This window comes from Falco peregrinus, chromosome 2 (assembly GCF_023634155.1).
Source record: "Falco peregrinus isolate bFalPer1 chromosome 2, bFalPer1.pri, whole genome shotgun sequence".
Classification (NCBI taxonomy): Eukaryota; Metazoa; Chordata; class Aves; order Falconiformes; family Falconidae; genus Falco; species Falco peregrinus.
The window spans coordinates 71,078,807-71,104,302 of record NC_073722.1 but is presented as its reverse complement, the minus strand read 5'-3'; the positions used below and the strand labels follow the sequence as shown (position 1 = coordinate 71,104,302).

The following is a 25,496-nucleotide window of genomic DNA, read 5'->3' as shown; positions in this document are numbered from 1 at the left end:
GTTTCATTTGGTAAGTGGTGACTTCTTTGAATGCATCAACTTTATTGTCTACAAGAATGTGAATGTATTTTTCTATATGCTTCTTAAGATGTTTTATGGATTACATTAATAACACAAAGTTTTGCATGGTATAACATGAAGAGCACAACATGCATGCATGACAGGAACATGTGTGTGCCTAAGGTTGTCAATACAACCTCAGTATTTGGAGTGCCTGGCCTGGATGCTTGTCTCTGTTTATGCTATATACCACAAATGAACAATTTTGACAGGAGAAAGAATAAAACTGAGTTAGGTGAACATTGAAAGAATCAGTGTGAAAAAACACAAACTCTGCTGACTTTACAAGCTTTAACCCTAGTTGCTGTGCACAGACATACTGCTCTTGCAGACTGAAGGAAAATTTCTGCTGGCACTTGATGAACAATCTTCACTCAGTCATATCTTCATTAAGTCCTTTCTGCCTTCCTTTCTTCTCTCTCCTCCAGGCCTCTCCAACAAAAGGCTCCTTTTGCAGCCAACCAACACAAGGCACAGGGATTATGTTTTTCAGTGTTGAAAAGCCATCAGTCATCAAAAGTTTGTGAAAGGTGCAACACTATAACCTCAACACAGGCAAATAAGACTATGGCTTTGCATAATTGATGCTTTCAACATTATCCAATCTAAAAAAAAAATGCTAATGGGTCTTAGCTATGTGCTTTTAAGATGCCCTTAGATTAGTACTTCCTTTAAGTGGAGGAGAAAACCCAAAGAAATGAAGCCTGGTACTTTACACTGAGAGCATGATATACACTACTGACACCAAATACTGCTACAAGGTTCCTCTTACTCAGCTTGAGGCTACAATTGGTAGTAAAAGTCTAGATTTTCCCAACAAGCAAGAATTTAGGGAGACATAAATCAGGTGTCTGCACATAAAGTAAAGATACCATACTATCCCAGTATTGTCAGCAATCTTTTTTGACTATTTGTTATTTGCTTTTGATTATTTGATGTTAATTCACAATAAACTTAATTCCAATATAATTTTCTTTAAATAAAGGGCATAAAAATGAAAAAAAGCTGCTCAGAGGTTTCAAAGGCAAGATTTTTGATGAAGTCTGAGATTATATTTGGAGATTAAAGGTGATTATATTTGCACAATCTTCTTATTCCAAAATACAACCTCAAGGAAACTGCTCAATACAGCACAGGAGCAGTATTATGTAGCTCAAAATCTAAGTTAAGTACCTTGCAGAACATCAAACTCAACTGTTTTCTAATGTGACCTTTCCTTCAAATAAAGCATTATTATGAAATAATAGCTATTATTATGAAGCGTCTTTTCTCAGCTGGATGTTACAAACTCATCAGACATCTTTAAAGGCAAACTAAATCATAAATTTACTCAGCCATACAAAGAGAATACAATAATTTCAATGCAAGAAAAATGCTAGATTTCATTAAATAATTTTTAGTCAACAAGATTCCACTACAAAATTTTCTGTTCATGTACCTATATAGTTAAGAGCCAGAAAGTGAAGTTAAGCTCAAGAAATCAAATTTGTACAAAGTGCTAATGTTAAATAAAAGATCAAATAATAAGAAAATTATTTCTAACATTTTAAAGATTATTTAAAATCGTATTAACAAGGAAAATTATTTTATTCATAGGGGTGGAGACAATTATATAAGAATCATATCGTTTTTAGATAAATCCATCACATAGCTGTATTAAAATAATTATTGGCAATCAACTTTCCTGCTATGTTCTAGATACTCTTCATCGGGAATTGTTAATATATTATTATAATTACCCCTTGAAGTCTGTATCAGAAGTCTTGCTCAGGACTTCTTTTTCCCCTCCCCCAATTTAAGAGTTTTATCTTACTGATTTTTTCAAATGCCTGCCTGTAAACCTCACACAAGGACAAAAAAAATGTATGACAACCAAATTGCTTATTTATTCATCATCATTTCTTAGAGATTCATTTTTTGTCATCTGTGTCTGAGACAAAGGTGTAGTTTTCTTTAAAAAGCTTTTCCTCAACAGCTTCCTTTGTGCAGGGCTAAGCTTGGCAGCCTTATATCAGGTCAAGTCAGACTGTAAATTTTACCTAAGAAATGGTCAAAGGCACCTATTAATAAGGCCATGTTTGAACCCAAGTGTTTTTGTGTGGAAAGAGTAGTAAAACTACATATATACAAGGAATTCTAAGAAAAATGTAACTTTGTGCGGCACGTGATTCAGTAAAAACTGGATTTTGCTATCCAGTATTACTTTGCTTATTTCAAGCTCAAGTATAGTAAAGATTCAAGACAGTACGATTTAATTGATGACACTAAGTCCACAACAGTAAAAAAGTGCAACTGCGTTTCACAGATCAAGTATTCACTCCCTGTACCTGAAAATTACAGTCAGTCCTCAAAAACCAAATTCTATTGCAGAAGTCTGTATTATTAATCTATATTTTCAGGTATATGCTAAGATAATAAAGATCAAAATATTTTCTTAGATAAAAATGTTGGGTTTATATGAGCTACAAAACACCACAATGACAATTTTGTAGGAAGAGAAGTGACCAGCACAGATTAATTTTTTTTAATCTGAAAAAGTTTAATCATAATAGAAATTTTAAGTAAAAATTGGGATTTTTACTTTTAAAAGCCTCTGTTGCTCCAGGTGCACGGTTTTTGTCTGGGTGGAATTTCAAAGCAAGCTTTCTATAAGCCTTCTTCAGGTCTTCTTCACCTGCATCCTTTGACACCCCAAGGACTTCATAATAATTTTTACATTTCTTTATACTGCAAAAGAAAAAGAAATAAAATGTTATAAACAAAAGCTGCAAATGAGGTAACATACCGCACTGATGCAATACATTACATCTCGCTTTCAATATAAAATATAGAAAAAAATCCACTCTAGAAAAAGAATGTCATTTTTCATAATAAACTATTGAGCACAATAAACTGCTGTACTCAAAATTACTTACTACATACATTTATTTTACTTCTACTGTAGAACAACTACAGTTGTAAAAAAAGGTTTTAGTTTGCAATTACTGTAGCATTTCCTGATCCCCAATTATATGAATATTGCTGTTAATGCATAAAATGAGGATTCCAAATTTACTTTGCGAGCTAGTGAGTAGGAAGGCCTGTTTTGACTGTCAACAGCAAATGCACATTTGTATGCGTGATACAAAACAAAACAAATAACACTTCCCCTTTCCTGAAACAAAAGTCAAGTCATAACACCATTCAAGCATTCACTTTTCAGGGAAATAAGGCATGTGAGAATACCTCTGCGGCTGGGAATGCACCTGGATCCTGACAAACTTTCTGTAAATGTTTATATAAATTCAAAGAAACAATAACAGCTCCAGCAATTACAGATTCAGCTCACCTCATATGTTCAATGTAGCATTTTTTAAAACTCTGAAAACTCAGAAATATTCTTCCTGTAGGCAATCTCACCCAGACAGGAAAAGCAAAATCTGGAAATGATGTAATGATTTAGTATGTTTTACAATACTGAGAAGAAAGAAACAGCAGTTACAGGGGACAGAGAGAACATTAATTCTATGTGGGCAGGAAGAACTGACCAAACCAACAGATGCACCTTAAAATCAAACCAAGTTACCTGGGTAAGAGTTCAGAAACTTAGAAAAATAAAGCTGAATCACAAACTTGCATTGCAGGAATGAGGCACACTGACATTTGGTGCGCATCAAAAGAAAAGGGCTGGTCTGAGCAAGAAATAGAAATTACATCCATAAATATTTTAAAAGCTTCATGTGAGTCTCTTCACATGGCTGTAACTGTGTCCACAGTTTCTCTTAAATGCACAGATTTCTAAGTAATTACGGGTTTAGTGTTGCAAAGACTACACACAGGAAAACCAAGTGGAAAAAAAGGGGGTAAGCAAGCCTTTAGCATTTTCATGAAAAGAAGAATGGGTACCCTGTAATTAAGGGAATGCTAGCATCAGACATGCAACCACACCATCATGTGTGGTCCTTCATAGTTCACAGATTGATCAAATCAAGTTTCATTTGAAGGATCTCTTTTCCTGTGTTCAAATAATACAAGCTTTTATGGAAGTCCTGGTGTAATGCTTTCAAGAGCACTGAATTGAATGGTACGCAGGCAGCTGCCAATACAAACATCCTGTGAAATAAATATAGCTTGTTATATTGAAGTAACATTTAATAAGCTCCAGTTAGGAAGCTGATAAAGCTAATTAAAAAGAATACAGTGAATCCATTACCAAGAAAGAATGGAAAGAAAATATATTAAATTATACTCTGAGTACTAGAAACTTTTGTTTGTTAATTTGTACAAGAAAAAAGTTTGGTAGCATGCAGATCCCTTCATCCTTAGCCTCAAGACCTGGATTACTTATGAACTGTATCAAGAACAGATAGCTTTATTTAAAAGTGTAACAGTATCAAATTAAGCTTTGTTTTTTCCAAGAAACTGAATATCCCAAGCATCCAGTCTAAGTTCTTCTCTTCAATAATTCAGTATCTGAATTATCTGTTTGTGAACCAGACTCTTCAGAACTTTGGCTAACACAAAATTAAGTAGTAAGTCATCAACGTTTAGCAAAGTTGATATTTTATTAGCATTAAAACTGTAGTGTTAATCATTTGTTAAAGTGTTTTTAAGCACCGTGCATCCGAAACAACTTTTCCTGCCAACAGCATAGTCATTTCTCATGGAAGTAACAAACATGAAAAAAAAAATTAGAGTTTAATTCTTTGCAGACCTGATATGTATTTATTTCACAACTCTAGGATGCAGAAAGGAGAAAAATGGGGAAAAAAAAAAAACCCACACCAAAAAACTCAAGAAATGCCAACCTGTTCTTCTAACCCCCAAAAATGTGCCTCAGAGTTTCCTCCCATTCACAACCAGTCAAAGTCCCACAGTGGGCAAGCCTCATGGGAAAAGCAGGAATGGTGGTTATCAACCAGAAAACATTCAAGTCAGCATGTGATCCACCACCACGATCTGCTTAGAGCCAGTCATCAAAACCAGAGCTACTTCCTGATGAGAAAGTGCTGGGAGAAACCTGCCCTGTGGGTCATATAGCACTTGCTCTCCAAAGGGACTGAAAGCAATCACCCTCCATGCAACAGCTATCCTGAACCTGGTCCGCAAATGAGCTACTGTTACTTACCAAAGTGTTTCTCTTAGCAAGCCTTTGCTAGTGACTGCTTTGTTAAACAAAAAATTCTACAAATACACAAGCACCTCTATTCCAACATTTCTCATTTTGTATGAAGCTATGATTTAATATTTCAACCACATCTTATATCAAATCACCCTCATACCCTGCCCTGCTACCCCAGGCTAAACAGCCAGCCTCAAACAAAGAAGCCTTTGTGAATGTGACAGCCAGCCCTGACTTTCCCTTGCCCGTTCTTGTTGGGATGGGCACACTCACAGCAACACTGCCTGGAACAGACCTGTAACTGATCCTCCAGATCATTTACATTGCCCTCCTTTCAACTGCACAGGATCAACACCGAGATACCTAACCCCTGTTCAGTGTTTAGACCATTGCCATTTCAGATCTCAACCAAGTCAGCGTGGGCTCTTACAAGCCTCAGAGGCAAGCATAAGCTGCAAGTAGTCTGCTGGATAGCCTGAGGAGCAGCGCTGCAAGTAACTTCATGGGGAATCATATGGAATACATGTATACAAATGGCAATGTTGCAAAGTTTAGCAGGACTTTGAATGAGGCAGATCAAGCCTTAAATATATTAGATGATTGTAATATTGCAATTAGATGATTGTAAAATTGCAAATGCACAGGGGCCAAACACCATACCTAAGCCTGAAATTCTCAGCAATGACCTTGTGCTATGAAGCCCTTGCTACACCCTGCCATTAGACAAGCACTGCTTTGCCACTTGGAGGCAAAAAGCATCTGGACTCTAAGTAGGTAGCATCTGGTTAATGCAAAGTTTCCTACAGGAAGGGAGTTAGTGACTTCTGCCAGGAGGCCCCTTGCTGAGCACGATTCAGGACAATCACTACAGGGTAACCGCTTGCTCTTTCCCGCCTTAGCAAAGTCCATCCGAGTTCTGCACCAAAACTTGTACTGCAGCAGCTTTTCACTGGGGATGATGGGACAAGCAAAGATGGTTAGAAAACACTTCTCAGTATTTGTGATGTGCTCCTGAGAGGCAACACTTTCATACATCACAAATTCAACCTGGTAGGTCAGTTTATAGCAGGACAAACTGTAGGGGATCACCAGGACAACCTACCAGATCCTCAGGTCATACATGTGCTGTGCAGTCACCAGGCCTCTCAAAAACTGGGGGAGCACACAGCCCACCCCACCAGGGCCAGACATGCCACATCCCTCCTCCACCTTTGATGGGGATCACAGGCTTTCCACAGCATTTCTCTAAGACTTAAGTCCTATTCCCCAAAACTGCTACTGTCCTGATAAGAAATTTCTCTCCAGCTGCTGGGAGCTGTTGGAAGCCATGGCCAACCCGATCCTTGTCCCTCAGCAGAAGGTGACCATTTTGGACACACTCCTCACCCCTTGCCTTTAGCAGACTGATGTCTGACAATCCTCACCATGCCTGGAGCATTGAACTGTCCTCTGGAGATCTGTCACAGGAGGGCAGATGGATGGAAGGAACCATCCCGTTTCCACCCGACTCCCATTGCAGGCCACACTTCATTGGTCAGCAGAGACTGGGAAAAATTAAGAGTAAAACCAGTGGAGGTTTTGGAAAAGGCTGATCACTGATACTACTTATGGCTTTAAACTACACCTAAAAGCCCTGTCCTGCAGCAATCCCGGCAGAAGCAGCTCACTTTCTGAAGGCTGCCTTCAGAATTTCAAATAGGTTGGTTGGTTTTGCTGCACTTAAGGCACTGTAGTCCTTAGTGCTAATCTTGCATATGTAAACTCCACACAGGTGTTTCTCTCTAAAATTGCAATTTACATACCACTTGCTTATTGACTGTCACTTTAGTAGTGAACTGGTTTTTTTTGTTGTTGTTGTTTATTTCTGGCTCATTTGAAGTTTGGAGCTTTCACTGTTAATTGCTTTGGGGTTTTGTTTTTATAAGAATTGCTTTTCTTATGTTTTTCATTCCTAGTTGGATCACTTCTGTATCTGAATTACTATCCAAATTATTTCTGTTTTTTAGCTAATTTCTGCCCTTGCTGAATTGTTAGTCCCCTGCCAGAACCTTGGCAGTATCCTTCTGGTTAACAGATGTGCTGGCTATTTTAGGATGGCACGTTACTGGATGCTCCTAAAACAATATCTGACTTTTAGAGAATAGACTTCTCAAACAGCATGAGGACAAGCGATAGCCTATATTCATCCACAATCTGTTGACAGAGATATTTCGTCATGATTTGCAAAGCTCCGCTATTCCAGCTTGCAGTTGACAAGCCACCTGCAGTAGAACTGGTCAGCCAGCTCCTCTCCATGCTCTGACAGCTGAAGGCAGAGGAAGCCCTTCAGATCCTGTAACATCTGCTCTCATCTGCAGAAATTCTGGGGCCATGACCAGCGGTTCTCGTGTGACCACAATATGATGTGATCCTACTGCTGTACTTCTTGTTTCCCTTTTCAAATCTACAATTCAGATTAGGTCAGCATCAACAGCTTTTATCAGGTTAACAAAACCTATCAGAGATGCTTGCATTTCTGTATCAAATACCTGGAGTGATCCATAATCATGAAGTTTTGAGTACAACTAGGTACTTCAAAGGGCCTTCCAAAGCCTCCATCTACATGCACAGGGACATCCCAAAAGACAGATAATTCAATCACAATCTTGAAAAGTTTCTGATGGGAGCCGCAATTTTTTCTCCCAATCTGAAGTAATCTGAACTGAGCAGTGATGAGTATTAGTGACAAAGAACTGAGCCAAAGGAAGGTACACTGACTTCTGATCCCAGAGTTGAGCAGAAAAACACAGTAAAATGCAGTTTCTACATAGGTCAAGTTTCCAATGACGCCAGGGGGCATCTTGCAGCTGAATTGGGAATGTGTTAGTCACAATTTGGATGACAAGTGTGGTCTGCAAAAATGCTCTAGATGGGAAGAGAATGTCACAGTGTCGTCAAGAAACCCTAAGCTGGTACCAGCATATCCCTAGTTTCTGGAATGAATGCACCAGAAGTTTCAGATGTCTGTTTTACTGATGGATTCAACAATACATTAGGGTGCTTGTCTTAGTACCTTGCTCTTGGATAGAACTGGCCAGTTTGTTTCTCCTGTGTGAAATTACATGAAATATTCAAGGCTGTGTTTACATCAGCATATTTTTCTCCAGATTTTGTCTAAACTTCTATTTCAGCTATAGAAAGTGTAGATTAAAGGCAGGAGATTTCTGACAGAGTCCACCATATTTTCTGTGCCACATTTCCATGACAGGTGCTCTGACTGCGATTTCCACCTTGACTTTCTCAACCATTCAACTGGATACAACAATTCACAGTAGTTCCAGCAGCCTAATTAAAGGCATGCCCTCATTTCTTATCTTTGGTTATTTTTTTTCCATTTTAGCACATGTTGATTGCTCTTATTATTCCGCTTTCAATTAATTATCTTCTTGACCCCATGTTAAAAATGTAATGATGTATCTCTATTTGCTGAATTTGCAGAAATCTCAGCAAAAGGCCTGGTAAAAGTCAGTCACACAACTTACATTCCTTCTAGTTTGATCCACGAAACGTGTAGAGGCAATTGTTTGGTTTACTCCATGAATTCAAATCAAGTTGCTGATTATTCTCAACCACTACTGGATGACATTTAATCCTGCCTTGGAACGTTCCCACAACTCATGCCTCAGTTGGTTTGTTTTGGTTTTAGCTCAGAGATCCAAATACAAAATTTAATTCCTGTGCTTTCTTCTGAGGGGCAGGCACCGGCAGGGCAGAAAAAGCAGTATTCCACCACAGTTTTCACAAGATAGCAATCCAACTTCTGCATACTACTAAATCATGGCAGTTATCTTTCAGATGTCAAAAAGGTAATATAGAATATATGTTACAAGTTATTTACAAAAACAAAAAAAAAGACATCAGACACCATATGAATTTTAAGATCATTTAAAGGGAGTCTGTTTAACACGTACAATCCACATATATTTATCTCCAAAACTACTTTTTTTTTAAATCGTGTAGTAGATAACTGATAATACACACTTCACAGCATAAAAAGGGAAAGATTAACACACAGCAGGCAAATTATGCTTTTTTATGTTTTAATTTCATGCTAGTCCAAAAAATCTTTCCAAAGTGTCTGCACACTTAGTATGAGTAGACAGGTATGATGAACAGAATATTTGAAAGTAATGATGAACTCTTTGATAACTGTAATCCTGATCAGCACTTCTTCAGTTAAGTGAACTAGATGAAAAAAGTTTAGATTTTTTCTTACACAAATGTTTCATTTCTTTATCTCAGAAAAAAATTCCAATAACCTACACCAAACAGCGAAGGAATTGCTTTAAAGCAAAGACACAGAATCCAAAAGCAAATTCTCCCTTTTCCTCATGCACACTATTTTTGTGCATTTATCTTAAGTAGACATTCAGACAGCTTTCAATTGCCTAGAGACTTCTAGGGCACTTGCTCTAAAAAGATGTAAGTCTACTGTGTGTCCTAACATATATCTGCTAGTCTCCTGTTAATATATCCTATATGCAACTCACCTAAAGCGTTAAGGCAACTTGATCCAGCCCTCAGTGACAAGCCAAGCACCATTAAGAAAAAGATGCATATACTACAGATGGTATTTTCAAAGCATTTCAATTCAAAAGTATCAAAGTGCTTTCGGACATCTCAAGCTTCAAACTCTCACACTGAAATAGTGAGCACTGTTCCCACAAAGAACATCCAGTACTTATGCGATCAGTGGAAAGACACTGCATCTTATGCTTCTCCCTGTTGAGCAACTTGTTTGCAAACTCATGTAATGCTCTGAAGAAATGTTATGGTAGCTTGCTAGTGATCAGTGTCCCCTGTGTGTGCAGAAAAAAATAAAAACAGCATAGAGGTGCTTGTTTATACTAGTACCTACTCACATTACTAGAGTAACCCTGATGAAAATTAAAGCAGTTAATCTAGTTATACTGCTCCAAGCATGTCTCCGCTGTGCTTCTTAAGTTAATTGTCACAAGCAAATTCAAGGTAGTTGGACAACTCCAGGAACACTAATCAATGATCCAAGTCAGAGGATCCAAGTAGGACACTCCCTTGTCCTACTGATCACTAGAGCCTATAAAAAAAGCAATGGAAATGGCATGTGTAGTTAAATCAGGAATGCTTTCTCTCAGGCTATAGTCAAATTACTAATACAGAACCAAAAACTCCTAGAGGGAAGAATACTTGAGGATAATGACCACCTTTCAAATCATAAGCATACAAAACATATTTAGTTTGACAGAGTAGATTCATGGGAAGATTCAGAAATTATTAAAAATTGAAGATTTTGCTACCTTGCTATCTAGAAATTTCTTTCTTAAAAGAAAAAAATCAGACAAGAAACACTATTTAAAGCCACCTCTTCTCACATGCATTTATTTAACCAATTCAAAATTCTGAAAACCATTCTGCTGTGGTATGGCAGAAGCATATGGTGGTGACAAGCTCTACTCTCTAAAGAATATCCCTCCCCAGAGGGGCATGTTTCATTTAATTGGAAAAGTCTGGGGCCTGATTGAAGCAGTAATATATGCAGCCTGTCATGTTTTCAACTAGACAGCTCATTCTCACTGTGGTTTAAACATGAACTTTCCCTCAGCTATCATCACTGAATGTGTTATATTTTTCCATTAAATTTTAGCCCACTGTTTGTATTTAATCCTGTTGTCCTTGGAAAAGCGCATGGGTTTTTTAATTCTTAACCACAAATTTTCTAAGTGGTGTACTGATGTCACTAACTGACAGCATGACAAACTTTTCAAAACTTCCAACAAGAACTGGAGACTTGCTCTGTTGATCACTGCACATCTAAACCAAAATTCAGTGTCTCTCCAAAGGTTTATAATCTGCTATACTAAAGCACGGTAGCATTACTCAAGCTAAGGTCAAGATACTGTTTTAACAGTTGCTTTTCAAGTGGTATGTAAAATGCAAACAAACATGGGTTTGTTGTGCGAGCTATTACAATTGCTTACTTGCAAAGATCTGGGTAGGTTTTAAAACCCCAAATTTAATATTCACAAAACAGATTGTTGAAACAGGTACTAAAGAAGCAATGTTGCATCAAAATTATCCTTAATGTGCAACTTCTCTAACCCTAACTCTGCTTCTGATCTCAACAAACTGCATTAAGTTTATCTGGTATCCAGTGAATCCCTTCAAGGAAGTAATACCCAATGCCATGAAAACATACCATGGAGGAAAGTTGGCTCTACATCATTTTACTCACAACAAAGTAGGCAACATACTTTCTGGTAAAACAAACAAAAACCTTGCAGGGAGCCTGATGTCAAAGCAGACTGCAGCTCAGAATGCCATGTCACAGGTGAGTGAACACAGCCTTCCTTCTAGCAGCTTTCTGATTATGTGTGTGGTGGTTTGACCCTGAGTGAATGCCAGGTGCCCATCAAAGCCACTCTATCACTCCCCTCCTCAACCAGACAGGGGAGAGAGAATACAATGAAAGGCTTGTGCGTTGAGCTAAGGACAGGGAGATTCTTCAGCAATTACCATCATGGGCAAAACAGACTTGACTTGGGGAAATTAATTAATTACTGCTGAAATCAGAAAAAAACACCTTTCCCCCACCCCTCCCTTCTTCCCAGGCTTAAACTTAATTCCTATTTCTTTACCTCCTCCCCCTGAGTGGTGCAGGGGAACAGGGAATGGGGGTTACAGTCAGTTCATCACACGTTGTTTCTGCTGCTCATTCTTCCTCACACGCTTCCCTGCTCCAGTGTGGGGTCCCTCCCGTGACAGACAGCTCTCCATAAACTTCGCCAGCATAAGTCTTTCCCACGGACTGCAGTTCTTCACACACTGCTCCAGCGTGGGTCCCTCACATGGAGTGCAATCCTTCAGGAACAGACTGCTCCAGTGTGGTTCCCCACAGGGTCACAAGTCCTGTCAGCAAACCTGCTTCAGTGTGGGCTTCCCTCAGGCCACAGCCTCCTTCAGGCATCCAACTATTCTTGTGTGGGATCCTCCACAGGCTGCAGGTGGATATCTGCTCCACCATTAACTCCATGGGCTACAGGGGTACAGCCTGCCTCACCATGGTCTTCATCACAGGCTGCAGGGGAATTTCTGCTCTGGCGCCTGGAGCACCCCCCTGCCTCTCCTTCCTCACAGACCTGGGTGTCTGCAGAGTTGTTATTCTCACATGTTCTCGCTCCTCTCTTCCACTGCAGGTTTTTTTGTGCAGATTTTTTTTTTAACCCCCTTCTTAAATATGTTATCACAGAGGCGCTACCACTGTCACGATTAGCTCGGCCCTGGCCAGTGACAGGTCCATCTTGGAGCAGGCTGGCACTGGCTGTGTTGGACATGGGGGAAACTTCTGGTATCTTCTCACAGAAGCCACCCCCGTAGCCCCCTGCTACCAAAACCTGGCCATGCAAACCCACTAAAATGTGTTACATATCTTAATGTGATGTAGGCCTCATTTTACAGAGGACTTCCTTCTGGATATTTTGTCTCACATGCATGTGCGCACACACACATATTATGCATTCATTTTAACAGCTAGTATTTCAATGCGGCCAAAAATTTATACACTTATTCAGGTTTTACCTCAGATGTATAATGAGGAACGATAGCATTAAATAAGCAGAGATGATAGCAAATAGCAACACCAAGAGAATAACCATGCCAGAGATGCTGCTGTCTACCTGCCTGAATGCAGAGTTGCTGTATCAACAAAGAAAAGCTACTTTTTCCTCACTGTTAACACAGCTGAACAGATCACCGAACTTCAGTAAAAGATCCCAAGATAATATCAACAGCAACATATATTTCACACATGCATACAAAAAACCAAACCACCACACACAAATTTCTATTTTGCACACAGTTCATCCAATCTACACAAACAAGGAAATGATGACTTCTTGATTTCCCTTCTTTGAGCTCCCTTGAAAATATCTGAAAATACAGGTGGGTTTTGAAGTATGCAGTTTTAGAGTGTCTGTATCCATATTTCTCTAGCAGAAATCAAGGCACATATCAAACAGTATTTTTCTCACTCCTACAGCCAACAAGTGTGTAATGGTAACACAAATAAAGAGTTACATGCCTCAAAAGGACATTTTTATTAATCTTTATTTCTTTTTGCACATCCTCCTTTCCTGATGTTGCCCCACCTTGTACTTCCAGAACAAAACAATCTTAACACTGGTCTAAGACCAGCCTGTACAACAAGATTAGCTTAAAAATAAGCTTTAGGAGTGAGCATGTATCTTGAGCATAAAAATACTCCAGAACAGAACAACTGCCCTGCAAGTTGTACTGTAGAATTTTCATCACTTCTTCCATGTACCATGAGATCTACTTAAGAACTATTTTGCATATTACCTTTATATAAAGTACCTTGATGGTTTAAAGAGAGCAGCAGCAGCATCTTTCTTGCAGAAAGTGACAGTGTCTCATACTGTGTTTAAACACAGCAAAATTCTCCTCTTCCTTTTAGTCACAATTCAGTACAAGTAACCCCTCTCAGCTAACCTCAAATTTTCTGTTGATTCTTTAGATGCTGGAGCTGAAAGTATAAGGATATAATACACAGAATGAAAAGCAGTGATGTATTTAAGCAAGGTCATACCTTAATACTCCTTCCATTTGGTCTTTCGTGTAGCCTTTTCCACTTTCACCTGCACAAGATGCATTGCTCTCCTTCGTGCTGTTGGGCTTACTTTGATCATTGCTGCTACTCGCTGGTTTTCGGCAGTAAGTACCTCCCCCAGCAGTACTTCCATTCTTCATAATAGCTTCCAACAAAACTATAAAACAACAGCATATCATAGTATCATTACAGGCATTAGTGATTAAGTTTAGGATCTCAAGTATCTTAAATGGGAGCACTACGTGACAGAAGACTAGCTGCTACATCCTCCTGCATTATCAATCATCACTTTGTACCACAAACGTTTCTGAGGCCAGTCTAGCAACTGCTTTTCATGGCAAAACTATGGAAAATATTTCAAAATTAGTGACTGGGCTCCCCTCCATATCTGCCAAGGTAATTTAATACTTGAGAGAATTTGTCCAGTGTCCAGGTCCTTCATTTCTAGATGTTTTTTTAGAAGCACTGAACCCATGCTTTGGGGTGAAAACATCAGAACACCTGAATAAGCAACTGTAAATCGAAAAAAAGAATTAACCTAACACTCTAAAGAACCTGGAAATGATTCTGTACAGAGACCAAGCCCATCTCCAGCACATTTCAGTTGCTATAGTACATACCTATTCGTAGCCTGAGCCATTAATGGCCACAAACTGATGCTCTATAGCCCCTTCCAAGCAATACCAGCTGAAAATCAAACTAACTGTTGAAATGCCACAAGTAAATCAGGACCAGCCAACTACACCCAACTCTTAAGACCTGAATCTTGAAAACCAGCGTGCTTTTGCTAGATCGTGAAATCCTTTTTCCTTCCATAGTCCAGCAGATCTCAATTCAGCAGTTTTAATAAAGCATCAGACAATAGGTCTTTTTGGATATAAGCCTGTATTTTGGGGTTATCTGTCTTACCAATAAATCAGAAGCAGTACTATTCAAACTTAAGGGACTGCACACAAAGCATAATGTAGATCAAAGATTATCAGTCTATCTTTCCTGAAAAGAGATCTCTTCAGAGCAAAATAGCAAACTAATAGGCCAGATTTGTTTCATAAACAACTGAGAATTACTAGCTGCATAAAAAATGCCCTAACAAAAATTTCCAAAGAAAAATGTCCACTCACTGTGAAAGTATGTTATAGCTTTACTGTTAAAAAAACATTTTCTTCTAGAAGCTAGTGAGTAGAATCCTGAAGTATTTTCTTCCAAATCCAATTCAAAAAAATCCTCCTCTGACTAGCATGGTCTCCCTTAGAGCAGCAGAAAACTGGGATCCTACATATCATAGCTCATATCTCACAGAAGCACAGGAAAGAGAAGAAAGCAGAGCTTTGTTTAAACGGAAGAACCCTTCCCTAAGATGCGCTTCTTAAGACTCTCCAGTATTTGCTTTTACTTACCAGTTTGCTTATTACCCACTGGCCACAGCAGTCTGAAGTACTGCAGATGAATAGCTACAGTGAGCCCGAACAAGAAAGTCAGCTGACTTCAGTGCTGGTCCTGTGGTCGTGCCTGCCTCAGCAAGACTTATCAATTGATCAGATCAGGCATTTTACTGCAGAAATAAATGACTAACACTTAGATGCTGAATTGTATACTGAGGGAATGTTTTTCACTACAAAAGAAATGAAAATAGGTTCTTAAACAGGAGAGCTATAGTTGCATTATGGATTACAACCGAAGCGCATATCCAAATATTTGCAATAGTTAAGTATCATCCATTATGGCATTTAAAGTTCTGAGGCAAATGAAGTAATAACAGCTCCAACAAGGAGATTGTGTCTACAGGCTAAGAACTAATCAAGAATAGAGACTTGAACAGACAGTGTCCTCAGAATCAAGCCTTTTCAGCCCAAATGTGCTCCAGACAAGTGGTAACAGAAAACAAAATTATTCTTTTTCTATCCTGTGACATTTGATATTTAGTAATAATATCACGTGGGATCCTATCAATCATGTGACCCTGCCTTACCCTCTAGAAAAAAAATGCTTACTCAACAGTTTTATAAATCCTGCCTTTATATTGGTATTGCTGTAGAAATTCCCCATCCCTGCACTAATGCTTGTGCAAAATCAGTAGTAGCAGTAATGGCAGAAATGCAGATACAGACAACTGTCTGCGTTCTTAACACCCAGTGGCTCTTCATAGCAAGTTTAGCTGGTAAGGCTTTTTAACTAAATGGTTTGGCTGCACTATACTTTCAACATTACTACTTCCTAATCACCTTCTCAGAGCTCCCATCCCCGTAATGGAGCTGCACTGCTGAGAACACAATGCAGGACAATAAAAAAACCAACCAAAACCAAACCAAACCCACAAAAAAAATCCCCAACAACCCCTCCCCCCACCCCACCCAATCCATAAGTGCTAACTTCTTAAAATAGCAGAACACAGCATATACAAACCAGCTATTGCTCTATGTTGAAAAAGAAAACCATACAAAGGGTCTGGAGCCGTTGTTTTCTTCAAATAAAATATACAGTTCAGATATTCAGAAGCAACTTTCACTCTTCCATGAACTGCTGGTGGTAAAACTTACTGCTAGAACTGTAGTACTAACAGCATATTAAAGAAAAAATTCACTGTTCATCTAGGTATTTTAAAGACAGACATACAAAGAACCAAAGACTTATTCTGTTAGCAGGTAAGACAACAAATCTTATCTCCTGTGTCTGAAGGCCCTCCTGTGTGTACCTGCTGCTGAATGAAAGATGCTTGCACTGCATTTGATTCCATTATGCATTGAACATGACCCCCACTTTCACTAATGGAAGGATTGTTTAATTCAGAATTCGTACTAATGCAACAGCCTAAAAAACTAAGCTGACATACTCCTGAAAAGTTTGTTGTTAAAGGCAGCATCAGAAACAGTTCAAGAAAATCTTAAGAACCACTTGAAAAATAGTTGTCCTTAATGTAATTTTCCGCCTTTCACTCCAAACAGAATGGCATGCAAGTTTGAAAAGATCTTGTCCTTTGTTTCTTTAAACCCACTTACAAATCTTTTCCAGACAAGCAATTAGTTTCCATTCAGTTGCATGATGAATCATTAGCAAAAATCATAATTAAACAATATTTTGAACAGCTGAATTGTAAAACGTTTTCTAGCAAAGTGTGATGTCAACATGAACACTGGTACTATGAAGTCATTAGCTAAGTACCATTAAACGAGCACTGACCTTACATTTCACACCATTAAAGCCTTAAAATAGCACTGCTGCAGTCAGCGTATTCCAGGCAAAGGCTTTGTTTAGCAAAACTAAACTTCACTGATGATTGAGCTAGTGCTGAATACACTTTAAATGCAAATGTCGCCAAAACCAAACCACACATAGTACTGTTTTAGAAACAATAGTTAAAACATGCTTCTGTCCTTTTATAACATTTTACAACATCAGGAGGAAGAAGCTCCCATTAGTAAAAGATTCAGTGCTACTGATTCTCATTGCTTTTATTGTGAAATGGTGGGCAATTGTAAAGATAACAACCTACAAAGAACCTGTGACTTCAGTGAGAAACTGGTATGAACGACCTTCTAATACATACCTCGAAGAGAAAATGAGTATGGCGACAACTAGGGCTGCACCATATTGTCCTATCACCACATAAACCCAAGACATTATGACTGTAAAATATGGATCTGTGTTAGAACTAAGAAAGCTTACAAAACCTTAACTGTTTCCTTCTCTTTGGTATGAGATATGACACATTTTTAATTATCTGATTTATGAATTACTGCTGGTTTTTTCCCCAAGTGGATGCTCCACTTAATTTATCTGAAGATGACAATGAGATAACAAAGCAGTCATTTTGTTTGCTCTTAGTGTGAAATGCCAGTTCTAATTTATTGCACACCTTCCAGTTCCTGTCCTGAGAAAAGGACATTTTGTGTCCTTGCAGCTTACTACATCTTTAACAGGGCTATTTATGTGCCACAAAAAGTTAAAAACCCCAAACATATATATATGTTTTCAATGAGTTGGTGTTGTTTTGGGAGGAAATGGGATGAGTTGAAAAGAATTACCAACCTCCACAGCTTGAATACTGAAGCAGAGATACTACAAATTTAGAGAGTCCCTAGTTTCTAAGTACCTAGTTCAAATCAGGCCTAGGGCCTGATTTTTTCAGTGGTATTAGGGCATCTGCAATTCTCATTAGCTTCAGATGGAGCTTTAACTGCCCACCAGTTCCACAAATCAGGCCCTTGTTTCAAGCTGTATACCTGAAAAACGAAGCACAAACAATTAGCCATCACTAATGCAAACGGAGCAAAGTGACTTACTTAACATCACAGAGAAATTCTGTGAAGCATTTAGTTTCAGTACACAGTTCCCCAGATTACAGTTCACTACCAGAAGACTACCTTCTTTTCACCAGATCTGCACCTCATTTGTGACACACTTTGCTAATTTCCACAGTGAATAAAACAAGTGTCCTACAGACAATAGCCTAATTAGCCATCTATTTCTTGCACTGAATACTTTACAGCTGGTTATGTAGTAGCAGTCCTACTTAAAAGTAACAAAACCAACCTAACACTCAAAACATAAACCAGATTGAAATATCTTTTTTTTTCCTTTTTCTGAAAGCTACTATAAATCCTATTTTGGAGGTGTAAGATGGTAATAAGCTGTGTGTAGACCAAGCTATTTGCTCTCTTTGGCGGAAGCAGCTGAATTGGAACCTCCTCAACCTTCTTGCCTCCTGACCAACACAGCTTCCAGAACTCTGAAAGTATTTTCATGCATGTTATCTTCTGAAGCCACAGAAATTTAGGGGAATATGGCAAACTTCTGCTTGCTTTTATTTCAGAGAAGTATGTAATGTTGCAAGGATATACACAGTGCCATGTTCTTGATCCAATGTAATGGTTACCTTTTCCAGGTGATCTACCAGCAACATCCATCCTGTCTTGCTGTAAAAAAATGGAAGAGCCAAAAAAACAACAAACCTACACACACAAAACCATATACTATCAAAAAAAAAAGCACTGATGACACCTTTAGTTATTGTTTGCATCTCAAAACTAGTCAGGAGACAAGAGAGGCCAAGAAAACATTCACTGAATCTACTCACCTGACATAAAGGCTTCACTACAGAATAAAATACAGCAAAGAATGCTTCCCGTCAGGACTTTACCCCAAAGTCATGTTCCAAAAATGGAAAATGCTGAGGCCTTTAAGTCAGTACAGAGCACTTAAGTCCTTCCTACCCCTTCCATGGCACAGACAACGTGAGCGAGAACCAGAGGAACGCAACAGGTCACTGCTACGTTTAAAGGTATTTTGAGCCAACTTCTAACACTGTGACAGAAAGACTCCAAGGCAGGTAACAGCTCCGCATACACTGAAACCTTACTATTGCCCATTTTAATTTCTAAACACTTTTTGCTAGGAAGATGCTAATTATTTTTCAAGTTTTAGCCAGAAGTGTCTGAAGTGCCAATTAAGTCATAGGGGGAACCACCTGTCCTGTTTTCTCTAGGACAGTTAAACCCGTGTGCAATTCCTATGTCGCTACTGTACAATCAAAAGGGAAACAAAAACAAAACAAAAAAAACCCAAACCAAACGACAAGTAAAACAGAGTATGAAGACACTGCCCAACCTGGAGCAGAAGCTTTTATTGCAGGCTGTCAGTAAGGGGTAATTCAGTGACAGGCAGGGACGCCAACCCGGCCTGCCTCGGCCTGGTGCCTGAGGTGTCCTGCCGGTAACCGGGTCTAAGCCCGGCCTGTGTGCTGCGGGTACACCGGCGGCGACAGGCGGGGGGACACGCAGGCGGCTGGGCCGGCCCAGAGCAAGCCCCTGCGGCGAGCGGGGAGGTAACCCCGCTGCTGCCCACAGCCCGGCGCGGGCGATGGAAACCCGCTGGCCCGAAGCGCTCCTCCCGGGCACTTCAGCCGTCGCTCCGGCCTCCCCTCCCCGCGGGGCCGCGCACCGCCAGCCGGGCCGCGGCCGGGGCAGCGCCGTCCCCTCATGGCGGGAGAACGCACCGCCGCGTCCCGCTCGCTTCAGCGCCTCGGCTCACGGACCCCCGGGGCACGGGGACGCACCCTCCCCCGCCCGCCCACCCACCCGCGGGCACCGCCGTCCCCCCCTCGTCCCGACTGAGCAACGCAGCAGAGAAGCAGGAGAGGGGAGGAGGGGCGGCCGCGGTGCCGGCGGGGCGCCGGGCGCGAGGAGGGGCCGGGCTTCACCTCGGGCCGTCTCGGTCGGGTAGAGCTTCTGGGCCTTGCCGAGGAAGCGGAGGGCGCGGTCGCGGTTGCCGGCCTCCAGCGCCTCCCGCGCGATACCGATGCACTTCTCGGCCTCGTCTCGGTTCCCCTCCATGGGCTTCTCCTTCCGCCGCCTCCGCCCGCCGCAGCGCAGAGAGAAGGGGCCTGAAGCCAGAGCGGAGCCGGGCAGGGAAGAGAGAGGAGAGAGCGGGCGGGCGGACGCTCCCCTCACGCCGCAAGGTTCATCCCGCCGCGTCGCTCCGCGCCGGCGGTACCGCAACCCCAGCGCGGCGCTCGGCTCCGGCAGCCAGCCCGGCCCGCCGCCTGCTTCCGGGGCGCCGCCGCGCATGCGCCGCCCCGCGGGCCCGGGGCCCCGCCGCCGGCCCCGGCAGCCGCCTCGGCGGGGGCCACCGCGCCGCAGACAGTACCGGGCTCGTTCCGGTCGTTGGAGCCGCCCCTCACCGGCGCGCCCGCGGCGCCCCGCCGCCGTCTGGTAGCTGCCCGCGGGAGCCGGCTGCGATGGAAAAGTACCGGGCGGGCGGCTGCGTGCTACGGCTGCACTGCGGCCCGCGGAGCACCGCACCCCCGGCCTGCCGCGACCGCCCTGGAGCCCGTATGGAGCGTGGGGGCCATGCGTTGTCGTTCTTCACAGCGCATTAACCACCCTTTAAGGTACTCGTTAGCGCCCTGTAACTGCTCGCTATAATTAAAGACGTCAATTACATCCTGCCAAGGACCGATTTGCTGGGAGGAAGGCAGTCAGGTGCTGCTCCAGCGAAACACCGCAGCTCCGGAGGATGACTGCGGTTAGCACAGGTCTAATCAACATTACAATCTAGGTCAACACCTTCCAGCTACAGTGCTGCAGCAGGGATTGGTACCTGCAAGAGGCTACAGAAACAGAAGAGCCTGTTCAGTGCAGAGGCAACTTTATTCGAAGTATTTCACTGCTGGAGGAGCAGTTTTGCAAGGTACAGAACTTGCTGCCCCCAGCCACAGAACCAGTCTTGACAGCCTCACCAAAAGGATGAGGTTTCCCTTATCACAGCAACAGGCAGCCCTGCTCTGTAAAAAATGAACTTGCAGAAAAAGAAGCACAGCTAAAGAAGCTATCACCAGAACCCCCCTTTAATCTCCTGCTCCTGAGGATGCCACTGTGTGGCAGATGTTGACGCTAACTTTAATACTCCATCCTTAAACTCCAAGTTTGGGCCCTCATCACTTCAGACTAACAGAAAGCAAGTGCTTCCCAATGCAGATCCCTGCAGCCAGCAGAGGTAAAGCCCACACATGGAAAAGCCACACAAAAGCTGTCAGACTGCTACCTCAGAAGCAGGTTTTAGACTAGACTCTTTCTCACAACTCACACATTATGAGCCAACAGAGGCAGCTGCAGTGCAGCACCTGCTTTTATCAAGTCTCCCCATGGTATTTTACATGAAACAGTAAACCGGGCCAGGCTCTACCATTAAGAAAGCAGCTGAAGTTCTGAATTTTCAACACCCATTCATCTTACAGGCTTCCTCTGCCACAATTGACTCCTTCCCTCTAGGAAGGCTGACATCAAGCACACCTGCCCTGCTAAAGGCAACCATCACACTACACAGCACATTCATTTAGCAAGAATGTAACTTTGCACGATAAAACCCACATGCCATTTCACTTGATACTATTTACCAATGGCAGCTACTCTAGAACCATTTCCAGATACTCCAAGCACAGGTGGTACAATTGTCACAGTTGCATATTCTTGGAACTGTTGTCAACCACAGAATGAATGACTCTTCAAGGGCTGTGTAGTCGAGACCAAATTTTTCAGTATTATTTAGTGGACAAGAGACAATCAGTCTTGACATAACATTTATTGAATATTTCCACTCTAGTGGATGAAAAGTCTGTACAAAACCAAACATTTCCTTTACTTAAACCAATCTAAAAACAGTCAGCTCAATCAAAACCCACTACAAATACAATAGCTTCTTTGAAGCCATGGTAACACTTAAATACGGTTAAGACTTCAATGCAGAAATTTGGTTTGTTAGAAAGCTCAAGGGAGCCTTAGCTTCTCAAAGTTACAAAAAGGCAAAATTGTGTTTCACAGATACAGTCCACTGGAATCACCAACACTGGACAATTAAGTACTTAAAGTCCTGAGATAACAAGGAATCCTGGTATCCTTTAGACAGTTTTCTGTTGTCCTTTCTTTCCAATGAGAGACTTATGGATATGTGGTATTACACCTAAGAAAGAGCAACAATTAAGACCATGTTATTTCTCTTCAATAGTTTTCCTAAAATTTGCACTTCAAATAAATTGACAGCATTAAGAACCTCTAATCTGTTAAAGAGTTCTTGCCACCCAAGTCATCACAAGTTATCAAGCAATTTACATACCACCACCAGCAATTGTTGCCTTAATGAGAGAATCCAATTCTTCATCTCCTCTAATTGCAAGCTGCAAGTGACGGGGAGTGATACGTTTCACCTTCAAGTCTTTGGATGCATTTCCTGCCAGCTCAAGAACCTGAAGACAAGACCATCTTTAAACCGAGTTACATAAATCAAGTGAGATCAAATGCATGGCCTTGGCTATTTTATACCAAACACATTATTTGTGACACCAAGACAGCAAGCGATGCCTCTTTTGAAAGGGTTCCTCCTTTTCAGCTCTGCATTGAGTATCCCCAAGAACAGAGTATTTCACAGCAGATATAAAATGTGCCATTACAGCATGTTGTAAAATACTTTCAGACTTCCATCTTTCCTGTAATTCACAGCAATTTTGTCTGCACACATTGCAGAACAAAAGGTCCCACCCATCCTATGCATATTTCATGGTCTCCTGATGATGCATGCACTAAAACTGGCTCAAAACAAGTGAAGGGTTCAAAGTCCGGTCCAAACTGGCAAAATACAGTAGGCTGTGGTTATTATGCCAGTTTGGAGTTGACCAACTTGCTTACAGTCCTTGCAGGAGCTTTACCTCAGCTGTCAAGTACTCCAGGATTGCAGCGCTATACACTGCAGCTGTGGCTCCTACACGCCCATGGCTGGTAGTCCTAGACTTCAGATGCCTGTGGATGCGGCCAACAGGGAACTGGAAGAATAGAAGCATGAACAGGCTGTGGTAACAGAGACAGAAAGAGAAAGCCGCTACTCTAAACCACATGCTGCTCAACAGAATCCCAGTGGCAGAAGTACAGATGACATTTCACTAGCTGAGAAGCCAGCTAAGAACACTGTATGCCAAGTTCACATCAGCAACTTCAAAATTCTAGCCACAAGCAACTTCTCTTCCCTCCTGCAGAGATATGCAGAAGGTCTAAACATAGTCAAGCCAGACATTAACACTCAAGGATCAAATGGATCCTTACACCATTCTGGAGGACACACTGACAGCTGGCTGTGCAGATTTCACAACACAACCCACCATGAGGTGGGAGGCCAGCCTGGCTTTCATTCACCCATGTCCCCGTGCCTGCTCACCTGCAATCCAGCCCGCTGAGAACGGGACACTGCTTTGGTCTTGGTCTTTCCAGAGTCCTTCCCAGCTTTCCCACCAGCCTAGCGGAGAGAAGAGGTGTCTAAGAGCCAATGCACCCGCCGCCGGCGCTACACCCGTCACCCCCTCCCACCTCAGCGACACCGTAACCGCGAGGGACAGCGGTCAGGGCTCGCGCTGGCACCGCGCCGCCCCACCACGCATGCGCTGCGCCCCCTCCGGCCCCGCCCTCCCGCGGGGAGGCACGCGCGCCTGCGCGCTGCCCGCTACACCTAGCGGCACAGGCCGCTCCCGGGCGCATGCGCAACCGCCACTCCCTCTCTCCGGCGGCACCAGTGCGCGTGCGACACTGCCCCCCCCCCCCCCCCGCCTACCGGCAGGTAACGCGCCCACCGGCGCGCGCCGCCGCGATGGCGGCCCCCTCCCCCGCGCGCGCTCCCATCTGATCCCAAGGGCCGCACCACCGCGATCCCGGACTCCCCCGATAGCCCACCCGCGCCCGAGCGGGCCCCTGACGGCTCCTCACCATCGCGAACCGGAGCGCTGCGCCGCGCAGGCAAAGGAAGAGAGCGTCCCGCACGCACGGAGCCCGGCTGACAGCACCGACCTGACCCGACCCGCCGCGATTCAAACTGCGTCCGCTCCCGCCTTCCCCCAGCGCTTTATAACGGCCGAACGTGCCTGCATCCGGGAACCCCAGCCTCGCCCCCAGCCAATGGCTGCGGGCGGGGGCGGGCCGCTCTCCCCCAGCGACAACCAATGGCCGGGCGGGGCGGTGCCGGCCTCGCAATGCAGGTTGCGGGAGAGGCCCGCCCCTGCTTAAAGCGACAGGCGCCTGCCTAGGGCAGCAGTATGACGGCCTAGGAGACAGGCGGGAGAACCGAGCCGGGGGCTCTGCCTGCTCCAGCGCCGAAGGCCAACGGCAGGGCCCTGCCTGGCATCGCCCAGTAGAGCTTCCCGGCCCGAAGCCCCCCCTCCGCTCTGCGTTTCTGTCCCCGTTATTTCCGGGAGACGGAGGCGCAGCCCCCGCACGTCCCGGCCTGGGGACGCGCTCCCGCGGCGCCGCTGCTGTGTGGGGTGGCGCGGGGCGCCTCCCGCGGGCTGCTGCCGGGCGGGGCAGTCGCCTTACGACTCTCGATAACGGGTCTCACCCTCAGGGCGCTTAAGTCTGACTGAAATACAATATAAAATCAAACACCAGCGTACCTGGAGCGGTCTGCGAGCCGGAGCGGCCTCCCGAGGGGCAGCCGCCCGGCCGTCGCCTCAGGCCGCGGCCTCGGCGCCCCGCCAACCGCCCGGCCCCAGGGCCGCCCGGCCGTGGCGCGCCTCCCCCCAGCGGCGGCGCAAGGCCCGGACCCTGCCTGTCGCCACTGCCCCGGGCCTTGCGGAGGGGCAGGGACCCGGCTGGCGCTCCAGGAAGGCGGCGGCGGCCGCTGCCGCGCAGGCGGGGGCCGGCGCGTCGGGCTCGGTGGGATCGGCGGCAGGAGGAGCGGTTGTCTGAGGTTGCCCGGCGCCTCGACTCGCTTCATACGGGTTATTTACTGCCGGGTCCCATTCGTGTCTCGCTCTGCCTCGCCTTTTACTCAAGCTGCTTTAGGCTCACGGCGCTGCTGCTTGAAGCCTTCCCCAACAAGGTTAATTGACTTGGTGCACAAAGCACTTCAGAAGCAGCCTGAAGAATGTCACACCCCGGCCTTGGATGAGGCGCAATGGCACGGCATTAGTGAAAGCTCGGGGCTGGCCCGAGCCGTTTGGACAAGGCCGGAGCTGCGCCCACTCTTCATGATGCTGGGGGTGGGGAAGTGCCAGCACGGCCAACAACTCCACACATGTGCACTGGTCTTTATTTTTACTTCCATCTTATGCAAGAGATGCATGATTACCAAGGGCAACCCTGCCTCAGCCCCATTTGTCTTGCTGGGTATTTCACAAACTATGGTTAAAAACTGTTAATCATGAATTTGGTTCCAAGTGTTACA

General features: G+C 43.4%; 2 protein-coding genes across 8 annotated transcripts in view; both read right to left on the bottom strand.

Moving 5' to 3' along the window:
* Nucleotides 1–20,368, bottom strand: part of DNAJB14 (DnaJ heat shock protein family (Hsp40) member B14) — a 38,340-nt gene extending 17,972 nt beyond the window's left edge. For 2 of the 7 annotated variants that reach the window (XM_055796749.1, XM_055796750.1), the window contains exons 1-3: nt 19,999–20,359; nt 13,782–13,959; nt 2,642–2,787 (exon numbers count right to left, since the gene is read on the bottom strand). In XM_055796749.1, the coding sequence (XP_055652724.1) occupies nt 2,642–2,787; nt 13,782–13,959; nt 19,999–20,131 (457 nt within the window). In that variant the 5' untranslated portion in view covers nt 20,132–20,359. The other 5 variants (XM_055796752.1, XM_055796754.1, XM_055796755.1 and 2 more) reach the window with 5 other exon arrangements.
* A 1,495-nt stretch (nt 20,369–21,863) lies between these two features.
* On the bottom strand, nt 21,864–25,061 carry LOC101914629 (translation initiation factor IF-2). Its single transcript, XM_055796757.1, has 6 exons — nt 24,724–25,061; nt 24,044–24,377; nt 23,502–23,579; nt 22,999–23,112; nt 22,410–22,539; nt 21,864–22,256 (listed from the first exon to the last, which is right to left on the bottom strand). Exons 1-6 carry the CDS (start codon nt 25,044–25,046, stop codon nt 22,195–22,197), a joined length of 1,041 nt encoding a protein of 346 aa, XP_055652732.1. The 5' UTR covers nt 25,047–25,061; the 3' UTR covers nt 21,864–22,194.
* Nucleotides 25,062–25,496: the final 435 nt, after the last annotated feature.

Bases quoted from the DNA above. Each gene is read 5' to 3' on its own strand.
- LOC101914629 (XM_055796757.1), bottom strand. From the start codon at position 25,046: ATGAAGCGAGTCGAGGCGCCGGGCAACCTCAGACAACCGCTCCTCCTG. The intron at 23,580-24,043 runs GTGAGGAGCCGT...TCTCTCCGCTAG, and splicing joins CAGCGCTCCGGTTCGCGATG to GCTGGTGGGAAAGCTGGGAA. The intron at 22,257-22,409 runs GTATGTAAATTG...GCTCTTTCTTAG, and splicing joins GGCAACAATTGCTGGTGGTG to GTGTAATACCACATATCCAT.